Here is a 13822-nt window from a genome sequence, read left to right on the forward strand (position 1 = left end):
AGGAAACTGTTCATTCTAGCAGAAGCTACATCAACATTATGCAGCTTAAGTTGAGGGCACATTCACAGGCTCATGATTTTAATGCCCCAGAATGAGGCGATGCGTAATGTGCTGCATGATTGTCGTGGCAGACTATTCAAATACAGTTCACATATTTGAAGCTTTGTGTGAACTATATCCATTTATTACCGGTGGTTGTGCACTAACCGTATTAAATGAAGAATTTGAACACCAGCAGTACTAAAATATGTCTGTTTCTCCTCTTGTCTCCTTGTATGTAGAGTGCAATGGTGGCTACTACCTCTTCCAGCAGGGCTGTGTGAGGGGCTGTCCAGCCGGCTACACCGCAGGCTCCCAGCTCCTCAGTTACACCATTGGGAACTCTGTGGATCCAGCCTCGGTCCCCTCCTGCCTGCCCTGCCAACCCCCCTGCCTGACCTGCAGCGGCCTCAGCCCCAGCGCCTGCCTCTCCTGCCCCCCTCACAGCCACCTGGACCCTGTTTCCAGCACCTGCCTGCACCTCAACCAGATCCAGAGGGAGTCCCCCGGGAACTTCATGGTGGGCCAGGGCGACACCGGTCCCCGCCCAGAGCTCAGCTCCCGCCTGCCCGTCACCATCGCCGTGCTCAGCTGCATGATCATCATGGCCACCTTCGCTGGGGTGTTCGTTCTGCTGCAGCTGAGATCTGGAGTCCTGGCCAAACTGCCCTCACTGGAGGAGGCCGGCTCAGGCCTGAGGGGGGGCTTCGGCCTGGGGGGCAGCAGCAGAATGGTGTCGTACCGCGGTATCCCTACAGTGTGGGGCGACGAGGGGGTGAACACTGACTCCGACAATGATGAGTTTGACGTCCACAATGAGAAGACTGCCTTTATCAAAACACAAAGTGCTCTTTAACCCCCTCCTGTCTTATAATTCCTTCTTTCTACAGCCTCTCCCCCAATCACTCTGAGTCGTCTAATTCCGGGATCCCTGTCCTCCTCATGGTCTCCTCTGGTTTCTCTTTCCCTGTTTCACTCCCTCCTTCTTCCTCTCATCGGGTTTCATTCCCCAGGTTTAGTGTTCCACTCTGTAGTGGGTGACGTGATGCGAGACTGGAGTCACGTGGAACAGGGATGGCCTGGGCGCGCTCGGCGCTCGCTTCACACTCGGGTGCTTTTCTATTAAACTGTCTCTCTGTGCCCTTTCGCCCTCAATCACCATCAGACAGAGTGTTTTCTGAACACAGCCCATTTCCCGGACAGCTCCAGGGTTTCCCTGTCACAATAAACAAACCATTATTGTTTGCTCTCTCCCTTTTTTTCCTTCTTCGGTTCCAGTGCAGTAGCCAGATGAGATTGTAAATTGGGGGTACACTGTGTGTGTGTGTTGAGTGGACAGTAAGATCGGGGTAGGGTCAGGTTCTGAGAAGCCACAGTGGAGTCGTCAAAGTCCCACGGTTTTGGTGAATCAGCCCCAGGCCCTCCCTGAGCTGGGGAGTGTCCATGCTGCAGTATGACTGTGTCTCTCTCTCAGCTCTGGCTGGATACAAGGCTTTGAGTCCATGAGACTAGCATGGGGGGGGGTTCTGGCCGAGTGCTCGCTCGCTGCCAGAACTCCAAAGATAGGTCGCAGTTCACCTAACTAGGCTGCCACACTTTACTGGGCCTCAGAATTTTGACCAAAATAATATTGCCTCTATGATTAAAACCCCATTCCCAAGGAAAAAAGTACCTAGGACTAATTAAATTGGCTTTCCACTTAAGTCTTTTAATTGCTCAGCTTCTGAGTGTGAGCGTGTTAGTGAGATGTATTGTGGATGGGGCTCAGTACAGTAGAAGTGACTTTTAACACAAGGGTTTCTCTGAGCAGCTATACAGGTAGTGAGAGGAGTGTGTGGTAGAGAGAAGGGTTTTACGCACTGCAGAGGAGAGAGAGAGAGAATAACACAGTCTGGCCATGATTACCAGACAGGGCACTCTACTCTCTCTACTCTGCTGTTCTTTTAATGCTGTTCATTACACACACTTTGCACTATGTTGGTCTTATGTGTTTTTGTGTGTCTGAGTGTGTGCCGGCCAAGTGTGTGAGCAGCTGTCCAGTTGAGCAAAAGGAAGGAATGACCACATTAGGAATACTAAGGATGTGGTTGTGTTTGTAGGCTGAGTTATGATACTGGTTGGCCTATGTAGTTTCCCTGTCTGCTGTTCTTTAAAGAACTGCCTATTTCAAAGAACTGAGGTTGGCTATAATAAGCAAACTTCTTTTAACATCTTTTATCTCTCTATGAGACTTATCACTGCTTTTCTCCACTCGCCCTCCAGTCGTCATCAGGGGTGTCGATGCAAACTACAGATAATCTGTTTTATATACTTGCCAATTAATTATATCCTGAATGACACTACAGCTCAGATGTGTTCCAAGGAAGTATTTTTTTTCTATTCAAACTGTGTCTTTATTGAAAAACTTAAGTGAATATTTGGCTGCATATCTTCCTTCTACAATCTTCTGTACCTCATTAATTCATCCATTGGACAAATAATGGATCCATCCATCTTTTTTTTTCTTTTATGTTGAAGTTATTTTTCATTTCCAGCAGATAATAGGGGGCTTCGCTGAGAGGGGTTGTCATAGTGACAACATGCATAAAAGATTGATGCAGCTGCTCATCCCGTCCTCACTCGGATCACACAGCAACGGCAGCAGAGTATATGTGTTACATAGCGATGATGAAGGATTATATAGGTCAAAGGTGAAAGCTTTTCAGAGAAGGATATCTCTTTTGAACTGTAGGAGTTTTCCTTTCACTGATTTTACACTTCTACAGTAATAATAAGACTGAAACGTCTTTATCTACAGTGCCAGGGCTGTAGGGCTGCAGTCTCTCTTCTTTTTTCTCTCTCTCCTCCCCTACTCTGTCTCGGCACAATTTAAATGTAAATTAATATATCCTGATTTATGCCCTCTGAATATATTGTTTTCAGGATTGTTTTTTAAGGTGGTGGGGGGGGGGGTGATCCCTGTGCTTTAAATCTTATGTAATTATAAACATTGCTGAGGAAGACAGTCTTCCATACACAGATTGGGGAGTTGCTATCCTCTGAATGCAAAGTAATGACGGCCAACTTTGAGCAAAATATGTAATTATTACAGAGATGGAATAGTGTGCCATTTAGCCCTGGCTGATGTAAGGTGCAGTAATGCTGTCATTAATGATAATTTTTTCCCTTAAAATTAAGAAGTAACAGATAAATCCTAAGAGATTTTTCTTCCTACCAGAATTATAGTTGAGCCGCGGCTGAGGCAATCATTTGAATGTCCCAACGTACTTCCCCCACTTACATTCGTTTCATCTAAGTTGGTCACTCCTGAATGTGGAAATCTCTATTGCATTATAACAGTATGTCTAAGGAAACGGACAGCTGCTGGGGAGGAGGTTGCGCCCTTTGCAGTGCAGCCTCAATACTACATCTGACTGCAGCAGAGTTTCTGGCATTACCAAAGACAGGGCAATTTAGAGTTGTGTACAGTTCTGCTTCAGATTGCTGAGCCTGAGTTAGGGAGATGACGCAATCTGAGGTTTTCTATATGCATTGATTCAAATCAGATGAATGTCCTCCTTTTTTTTTTTTTAACTCTTTGTTATTCCTGCTTTTTAATGCAGAGACCTTTCCCTCCACTCCCTGCTTGGTGACGGTGGTGGAGCAGAGACATTCTGTATGCTGAGATGCAGGGTTGGATGTGGAGGGAGCAGATTAAGAATGTATCCCATCCCCATACACTAAAGGGCTGAATGAGGCTGTGTGTGTGTTATAACTACAGAAGAAACACACTCATGAGGGTTAAACAGAGCTCTGGACATACGGACCATCCAGCTCTGTCCACCTCTCCTTATCAAGTCTTTGGCCTGGGGCTACATATTATACCTTACAGAAACAGTGACCTATGAATAATGTAAAAGAATGACTACCTTAGATGGGACAGAACTCTAAAATAAGGCCTATTTTTGTACTATATATGGTGCAGTGTAATTTTCTTGTAATTTAAAGATTTTTTTTTTGCTCTTGTTAAATTTGTCCTTTTTATTTAATTGATAGATTCTATAAAAATAAAGATCTATGCAAACTTGAGGATTTGTCATGTGCTTTTCTATGTGATTAATGGTTGGCTGTATTTCAAGAATCAATATCTTCTGTCCAGCTAGATTTAATTGAGTAGAGTACTTTATTTCACCTGAGTGCTGTGCTCCAGTACAATGGCAGTTCATATATAGAGTCAAAGGATGGCTCTACAGGAGTTGGACAATTGTGGTAAATGAAAGTATAACTGTTTCTTACATCCGCAGTACTGTGTATCACACCAGAAGAGCTACAGCATGTGGCCTCCACCCAGGGTTGGGTAGGTTACTTTCTTAACATAATCCGTTAATTACTAAACTCAGGGTCCTGAAGAGACGTTTCTATTTTTGCTGTCTGTAAAAGATAATTGGTAAAAATCCAAATAACTTCATAGATCTTCATTGTAAAGGGTTTAAACACGGTTTCCCATGCTTGTTCAATGAACCATAAACAAGTAATGAACATGCACCTGTGGAACGGTTGTTAAGACACTAACGGCTTACAGACGGAAGGTCATTAAGGTCACAGTTATGAAAATTTAGGACACTGAAGAGGCCTTTCTACTGACTCTGGGGGGAAAAAACACAAAGAAAGATGCCCAGGGTCCCTACTCATCTGCGTGAACGTGCATTAGGCATGCTGCAAGGAGGCATGAGGACTGCAGATGTGGCTAGGGCAATAAATTGCATTGTCGGTACTGTGAGACGCCTAAGACAGGCTACAGGGAGACAGGACGGACAGCTGATCGTCCTTGCAGTGGCAGACCACGTGTAACAACACCTGCACAGGATCGGTATATCTGAACATCACACCTGTAGGACGGGTACAGGATGACAACAACTGCCCGAGTTACACCAGGAACGCACAATCATTCCCATCAGTGCTCAGACTGTGCACAATAGGCTGAGAGAGGCTTGACAGGGCTTGTAGGCCTGTTGTAAGGCAGGTCCTCACCAGACATCACCGGCAACAATGTCGCCTATGGGCACAAACCCACCGTCGCTGGACCAGACAGGACTGGCAAAAATTGCTGTTCACTGACGAGTTGCGGTTTTGTCTCACCAGGAGTAATGGTTGGATTTGCGTTTATCGTTGAAGGAATGAGTGTTAAACTGAAGCCTGTACTCTGGAGCGGGATCGATTTGGAGGTGGAGGGTCCGCTGTGCGTTACAGGGAAAACATCCTCATCCCTCATGTGGTACCCTTCCTGCAGGCTCATTCTGACATGGTCCTCCAGCATGACAATGCCAGATACTGTTACTTTTGATTTTGACCACCCCTTTGTTCAGGGACACATTATTCCATTTCTGTTAGTCACGTCTGTGGAACTTTGTTCAGTTTGTCTGTTGTTGAATCTTATGTTCATACAAATATTTACACATGTTAATTAAGTTTGCTGAAAATAAATGCAGTTGACAGTGAGAGGACGTTTCTTTTTTTGCTGAGTTTAGTTGTCCAAATTGTAATCAGTAACGTAACTTTTGGCCAAAGTTACCCAAATTCAGTAACGTACATTCAGTTACTTCTGGAATACTTTCCCCATAAGAGGCACAGGTTAACGTTTTTCGTCATGAATCTTGTTCTGGGGGCAGCTATGCAGAGTGGTCACTAAATTGCCACAGTTATAAAATATGATTTTAAACCTAACATTAACCACACTGTTAATGCCGAAGCTTAAATTAAGAACAAAAACAATTGAACAACAACCATTGCAGGATAAATTACAGAGTTGGCCATAAATGGATGTTGCATTTTACTTGATGGGTTGGTTACGTAGGCTTCTTCTAACCAATTGCTTTCTACTACAGATAATACTATTACGCTATATCTTTACATTAAAAAAACACCAGTCTGTCAGATTTCCGGTCATTCCAATTTAATACCCCTTGATCTTCAAGAATAGGATTTGGATATATAGATTAGCCAAATTGTTTTACCTCAGCATAACCCCAAAACTAAGGACTAATTAGCCTACTCTGTTTATGATTTATTTTGATGTTATGGAGGATTGATTAGGCTCATTGCTTTGAGTTGAAAAAGTAAATGCTGCTCTCGGGAATGGCATGCTTTTAACACTCCCGAAAAGCGCTTTTTTGCATGTGAAAACTGGAACCGAGGTAAAGAGTTTCAAGTTGGATATTCAACGCTTTCAAACCTCAATCGCTTTCAAACGACTTGAGCTTTCAAACCACAACTTTGCACGGGTCTTATTTTCACGATTTGGACATTAATTCGCATTCCAAAGCTAATAAACATGTGGAAATGTGAGCAGCATTTTGTATTCCTAGTTGAATTAGTTAGGGAGCGTAAACAAAGTACAAACTATTTATACATTCGAAATTCAATAGCTTCCTGGTTGTGACCTACTTGACTCAAACAAGGTTCAGAATGTCCACTGTCTACCCTTCTATATTGCACACCCTTTGGTTTGTTCATTTTCATCTCACATGTTTTTACATTAATTTTTCAAACTTTAAAATATCAATAGTGCCTTGGTCATGTGACCTGACTTTAAACAAGGTTCAGAATGTCCACTCAGTGGGCCTACACCTTGCACACCCTTTGGTTTGTTCATTTTCATTTCACTTGATTTTACATGAATTTATCAAACTCTAACATTTCAATAGCTCCTTGGTCATGTGACCTGACTTTAAACAAGGTTCAGAATGTACGCTGACTACCCTTATATATTGCACACCCTTGAGTTTGTCCATTTTCATCTCACTTGATTTTACATGAATTCTAAAATGTCAATAGCTCCTTGGTCATGTGACTTACTGACCTCAAACAAGGTTAAGAATGTCTACAGACTCTGCCTTCATATCACACGTATCTGACTGATAGAGTAGTTAACAGTGATTACTATTATCTGTCTGACCCCCTTGTACCCTCAAACCCTCCCAGGATATTACAATCTCACAACGCAGGATATTGGATGGTCCCTACATTCCTTTCTAACAGTCCTCAAGCTTCAATAGGATAGTCAATGACTGTGTAACTGTTGAAATTCAGAGTCAATGTTATCATTTTAGCATAAAATGTTGTCTCCAGTTTCTTGCTTTCTCAGGTCTTGCTGAGTGGACGGTATTGATGCCTTTTCAGTCTAGCTCCAGTTAGGTGTCATTATGTTATAAGCACCACTCCCGTTTCATAATACCCCCCCCACCTTCTACCATTTGTCTACACTTCAAGAACCACGAGAGCCCTCTAGCTGTAGATGCCCCCAGATCCATGACAACTGAGATTCCCATATCCATAGACTTCTTAGCTTGTAGGTCTAAAAGCGTTTTTGTCCATACTATGTTGAAATATCAAAGACTAAGCTTTTTGTGTGACTCTGGAAAGTCATTTCAAGTCAAAGCCTTGTTTTCCCTGGTACATAAACGTATACTTCTAACTAGTTCTGTTTATTTTGACTTTGCAACATAAAAATCTTGTTGGGAGCTGTAAAAACACTTTCACAGATGTATGTTAATGAAGAAATCCTACAGCTCAGTGCAATGGTAAATGTTAGCTGTGGGATATGGACAGTAGAGGAGGATGCTGTTGTAGTGACAGAGTCATCACTATTTTCAGGACTTTTTTTTTTATGAGGGTCACAGCACTGGAGAATAACCTGGTTCTGATCCAGATGTACCGGACTCATTTGCCTGAGGGTGGCCTCTAAAATAGTGAATACAGTTATGTTTGCTTGTACACTGGTCAACCTTAGGAACTGCATGCATTACTTGCTGTTGTTTGTAATAGTTATTGTCATGTTTTGTCCACATTTGTTTGGAAATACGTGTAACTGTCCTTTGTCATTGGCGCATACAGCTGCATGGTACTATGATATTAGTTGTCACTAAGCTGGTTGTTGTTAGTCTAAAGCATACTTTAAAGTTTGTTTAATATTTTCATTTGTCACCCAGCTCTTTGCCTCGAGTCCAGTCTGCCTTTCACAGCCCTTATTGAAAAGACGACATTGTAATTCATTTGGTGTTCGAACAGAGGTACTTAAAGGAAGTCGCACAGGTAGGCCTCATGAAAAACAATGTTTCATATGCTCTTTTTAATCACAGTAATAGGCAGTGATTTGTCAGTCACATTGAGCTTGATAACGTGAAAGAATCCTTTTCATAGCATCACTTTCATATACTGTACATTAAGACAAATCCTTCTATGTTGAGTATTAGCACTCAGTTTACATAACCTGACAATGACTTGATATTTGAGTGCATTCACAACAAGCCACCTGCAGACAACTTACAAAATGCAATAGTACATTTGAGGGTTCCTTTCTCTGATGAAAATAGTTATTTGATGCATGGCCTACTATTTCTAGCTGGAAAAATAAATTCCCACATCTTTTGTGTAACACCAAAATGTATAACATTCACACCACAATTAAACGTTGTAACTAGTTTTTTTCCTGTGCAGTGATCAACTTATATTTTGATACCATTACGTCACTCAGAAATACAAAAAGCTATCGACATAGTGATGAATTCAGTTTTAATGTCTTACAGAAAACATACCACAAAAAGAAAATGATGGAGTTAACAACACATTGGAAACAGAGCATGTCATGAAACTGGCAAATAAAGATGACAATGGAAAGGGAAATATTGATGATGGCCAGAAATTCAGTCAACAGCAACTAGATCATTACTCCAGAGACAGAAGGTGAGGCAGAGGCTCTGGAGGACAGGAAAGATGACATACAAGCACAACGTGATGAAGAGTACTACAGGGACAGAATAAGTGAGTGATGCTAAAAGAATGACCAGACCAGGGGGCAAAGTCATTTTACATTTCTATTAAGATGGACAGGTGGAAGAAAATAAAGCCTTTACCAGGCTTCCTCAAATGTACAACAGCCATGGACAGATGTGCTTTATTCTGAATTTAATAAGGTCAATCCATGCTGCACCTTGGCATTCAAATACCAGCAAATCAAAGCTAGTCACATCCGGAAAAAAGCCTCACCTTACTTCTGTACCTCGGCCACCTGCACCTTTCAGTCGTGTAAAGCATAATACATGTTTAAACGACAAAAAAGGCCTAGAAAATATAGCAAATATGTCAACATCATGGTATTCAGATTTGGTGAGGCGACACACTAACGAAGTGAGAGAAGATGTAGGCCTGTAAGATATATCAGAAGTGCAGTAGCAAAGGCAGCACAAAAAGGTGTCTGTAGCTAGCACTACAGACAGTTAAAAAACACACATACAGAAGAGATTTTGGCAGGCAACATTACAAGAAGCCCTTCAAAATATATTCTCAAAGTGATTGGGGCTGAAATCAAAAAGAGCACAAAAGGTTTTGAAGGAGTGTGCCACAACTTCTGCTACTACATCTGGAAACATGCAGCACCTCCAAGTCGAGCCGTTTTGGCATTCACTTGTTCACAGAAGAGGGTTTGAAGATCCTAGTTGAACATCTGAGAAAGCGCAGTCCAGTGTCTCTTCATCTTGATGCCACTGGTGAGATTGTGTCTAAGATTAGCAATCAAAGTAAAAGAGTTCTGTACTATGCTCTGGTTCTGCCCGGAATGGGCAAGGATAAACCCCCCCTCCCCGTATCTGAGATGATTAGTGTTCAGCACTCCATCCCAACAATAACCTTTTGGTTAATGGAAACAGTATGCAAGGTCTCACAAATGACAAGCTGCAAGATGACACAGGTGGAGGCTGATTTCAGCTGGGTGCTGATTGGAAGTGTATTGCTCTCATTTAACAAAGAGAGCATCACTTGTTATCTAAACAGAACCCACAGCAGAGTCTCCTTGGAGGAAAAAGAAGATTGCGAAGACTTCACAGTGCTCCATCTGTGCTCTGCCCAGATCCTCAAGGCTGTCGCCCAGGGATTTGGGAAGAAAACAAATGACAATGGGCTCAACGAGTATGAAACTTTTTGGTTTGCCTTGTTGCTCAACAGCACCTCTTTCTTCAAGCCACTCAATGCCTTTAGACAAGTGTGTGCTTTTCAAACCACAACATAAAAGTAATCTTGTGGATGAATCACAAATGCATTTAGATGAGAGTATTGAAGTCCAAGAAGGTGAAAGTGGAGGACGTGATGAGAGAGAGCACTTTTTCATTAACTGTCATGTCAGCAAAAAATAAAACTATGTGGACAATCTCCCTTCACACGTGAATTTATGTCAGTTCTTAAACATTCGCAGAGTCTTCTGCAGGAGACACAGACAGGGCCTGAAAATAGTTATTTCTGCCCTGGTATAATAAATGTTCTAATGGACACTTACATGGCCATTTTCCCCCATATGGAGTGGGATACTGCTGGGTGACCTTACAAGATATTGTAATGTGACCAACACAACATTGCAATCAGTGAAGTCACGGGACACCAACTGCTATGTGGAACAGTGGTTTTGGATCCTGAAGCATTCCATTTTGCAAAATAAGAAATTCTTCCGTCCAGCTGAATTCATTTTGAAAATGCATGCCACCCTCTAAGGAAGGTATAGGGAGCACATAATAAAACATGACCTGCCAGAATCACTGTTCACTAAATCCCCCTAACGCAACAAGTTGTTGGACCAGGAAGAGGAGCAGTGGGCCAAGAGACAAAGAAAATACTCACCTCACAAGTCCAGGTCAAAGTATTTCCAGCCTCCCAGACAATTACCTGAGCCAAAGAAGAAGGGTAAAAAGAAACCAGCAGGGAAGGCACACCACAAGAAATATGAAAGCAGGGATGAGGCAACATCGCTCCAAGACAACGAGGCTGCAGGTCAGGTATGTTTTTTCCCAAATGTTAAAGGATTGTGATAGTTTGTTTTCATTTTCAGTTCTTGTTTAAGCGGACAATAACTCTTCTAAATGTGTTTAATTTGCATATTGCAGGTCACAGCTCTGTGGCGAAGAAACAATTGCGAGGTGGTGGTTGCTGTTGTGAGGTCTACAAAGTCCTCTTTCCTTCTTCATCATTCTCAGTTTAAAACTCTGCAGCCCCATAAATGGATTGTGGGTGAGGTAATAAATACTAGTCATAACATGACAATAAGCATTTTTTCAATCACAATTCTAAACATATCTTGGGGGAAAAAAATCATACAGTATGAAGGATGAATGTAACGGCGTTCGTCTGTTGAAGGAGAGTCGGACCAAAATGCAGCGTGGTGGTTACTCATGTTCTTTAATGAAAAAAATAGCGATACATGAAATAAATAAATAAATACAAAAACAACAAACGAAACGTGAAAACCTAATTACAGCCTATCTGGTGCACACTACACAGAGACAGGAACAATCACCCACAAAATACACAGTGAAACCCAGGCTACCTAAATATGGTTCCCAATCAGAGACAACGAGAATCACCTGACTCTGATTGAGAACCGCCTCAGGCAGCCAAGCCTATGCTAGACACACCCCTAATCAGCCACAATCCCAATGCCTACAAAAACCCCAATACGACAACACAATAAACCCATGTCACATCCTGGCCTGAACAAATAATTAAAAACACAAAATACTAAGACCAAGGCGTGACAATGAACATAGAAGTACATTAGATTAGGGGCGGCAGGTAGCCTAGTGGTTAGAGTGTTGGATTAGTAACCGAAAGGTTGCAAGATCGAATCCCCCAAGCTGACAAGGTAAAAATCAGTCGTTCTGCCCCTGAACAAGGCAGGAAACTGGAATTGGAGTTGAATGTTTCTGATGACGTACACTTGAATATTTATGGCCCTTATTCTGTCACTTTAAAGTAAATAGTGAAGATGTGTCATCACCTAAATACAGTATTGTCAGCAATAACACATTTTTTTGACCCATTAAATTGCATGTAGCCAGAATATATTAGACAAATAAAAACAAAGGCAAATTAATGATGTTTGTTTTAAATCTTGATTAACAATCCTTCTAACCAACCAATATTCTCTGAAATGTCTATGTATTTTAGTTTATTCTTAATTATTTGTGGAATTTTAAAGGATTAACTATTGATACATTTTTGGGGGGCTTAGTGGCAAGCATTTGAAATTATTTATTTCAGGTGAACTTCGGTAACTACAATGTTGTCATGAGTTTCTTGAATGTGAACCAGAACTACTGGAAGTTCATTGTGAGTCAAATCCTTTTTCCAAAATTGATTTAGGTACATTTTTGTGAAGAGGTATGAGGGTTGTGATATGGGTGATTTAATAGTAAAATCATTTAAGGGATCAATACATTTCTATATTGCTTCCCCAGTATCTGCATGAACCATCAGGCCAAGTGTTTTTGGTTGACCCTGCTGGACAGAAAGAGAAGGAGGAATCGGAACACGCTGCATTCAAATTCAGGTCTTAGTTATTCCATTGTACTGGATCTAATACATATTAGCATTTTACATATATTCATAAGTGTAATACTTTGTTATGACATACTGTGAAAAACTCTTGGCTGCTGGCTGTCACTTTCAGACACGCGCAGAGCAGACTTGAACCACAGGGGTTCTCTGTAAAGAGAGAGTAATCCAAAAGGCACAGACACACCCCTTGACTTTCAATTGGCACCGTTGACCTGTATGTATTCTCTCCTGATTGGCTCTGTGGGGTTTAGTCAATGGGAACTTCTTTGCCGGCCCCATCATGAAGTTTTTACACAGTCTGGCAGTCTGACTAAAGTGCCAGAGGTATGAGGAGAGACATCCTCCTTTTGTATTTATGGGAACAAATATTTCCTAACAGTTTGGATTCTATTCTTGGACGCAAATGCGTCAATGCAACAAAATACAAATACTAATTACTGTCCATGAGTAACCTCCAGCTTGTGGGTGTTTGGGCCAATAAGTGCCAACTCAATTCTACCACTGTCGAGTCTCTCATGCCCCTATGAACGGGGACACGGAGCAATAGTTTTTAATCTAAACCAGCCCTTTTTTACTGGAGTACACAAACCCCTAATTAGGGCTCTTTTCTTGACACATAGTAGCAGTTTACCAGATGAGAAGATCAAGAAGTAGATTGTTGTAAAAAAAAAATCCAATCAGGAAGGGACTCTTATTTAGAAAGCTCTGCGTTCCTATGCGTCCCTTATTGAGCAGTGAATGAGATATCAACCAGATTCCTTTTTCTATGGCTTCCCTAATGTGTCTGTCACAATACATAGTTTCAGGCTTTTATTTTGAAAATGAGCCTGAACGACAACATTGCGTCAGTGGTCAGCTGGAGGCTCTCAAGAGTGTTTGTGCGTAAAAGACAAATGCGGCCATTGTTTCTCTCTTTCCTACTAAGAAGCCACCTGTCCTGGTTGATATATTATCTAATAGATATTTGAAAAACACCTTGAGGATTGATTATAAAAAACATTTGCAATGTTTCTGTCGATATTATGGATCTAATTTGGAATATTTTCCGGCGTTGTCGTGACCGCAGTTTCCGGTGGATTTCTCAACCAAACGTGAAGTACAAACGGAGGTGTTTCGGCTATAAAAATAATCTTTATGGGACAAAATGAACATTTGCTGTCTAACTGGGAGTCTCGTGAGTGAAAACATCCAAAGCTCATCAAAGGTAAATGATTTAATTTGATTGCTTTTCTGATTTTTGTGACCAAGCTGCCTGCTGCTAGCTAGGCATAATGCTATGCTATCGATAATCTTACACAAATGCTTGTCTTGCTTTGGCTGTAAAGCATAATTTAAAAATCTGAGATGACAGGGTGATTAACAAAAGGCTAAGCTGTGTTTCAATATATTTCACTTGTGATTTCATGAATATGAATATTTTCTAGTG

The 13822-nt window shown here is 41.6% G+C and overlaps 1 protein-coding gene across 3 annotated transcripts in view; it reads left to right on the top strand.

Annotated features, from left to right (window-relative positions):
- The window catches only part of LOC112263744 (furin-1), a 94551-nt gene extending 90444 nt beyond the window's left edge, over positions 1–4107 (top strand). For all 3 annotated transcript variants that reach the window (XM_024440302.2, XM_024440299.2, XM_024440300.2), the window contains exon 16: positions 282–4107. In XM_024440302.2, coding sequence (XP_024296070.1) covers positions 282–895 — 614 coding nt within the window. In that variant the 3' untranslated portion in view covers positions 896–4107. The remainder of the gene's footprint in view (positions 1–281) is intronic.
- Positions 4108–13822: the final 9715 nt, after the last annotated feature.

The sequence above is a fragment of the Oncorhynchus tshawytscha genome, linkage group LG04, assembly GCF_018296145.1.
Source record: "Oncorhynchus tshawytscha isolate Ot180627B linkage group LG04, Otsh_v2.0, whole genome shotgun sequence".
Classification (NCBI taxonomy): Eukaryota; Metazoa; Chordata; class Actinopteri; order Salmoniformes; family Salmonidae; genus Oncorhynchus; species Oncorhynchus tshawytscha.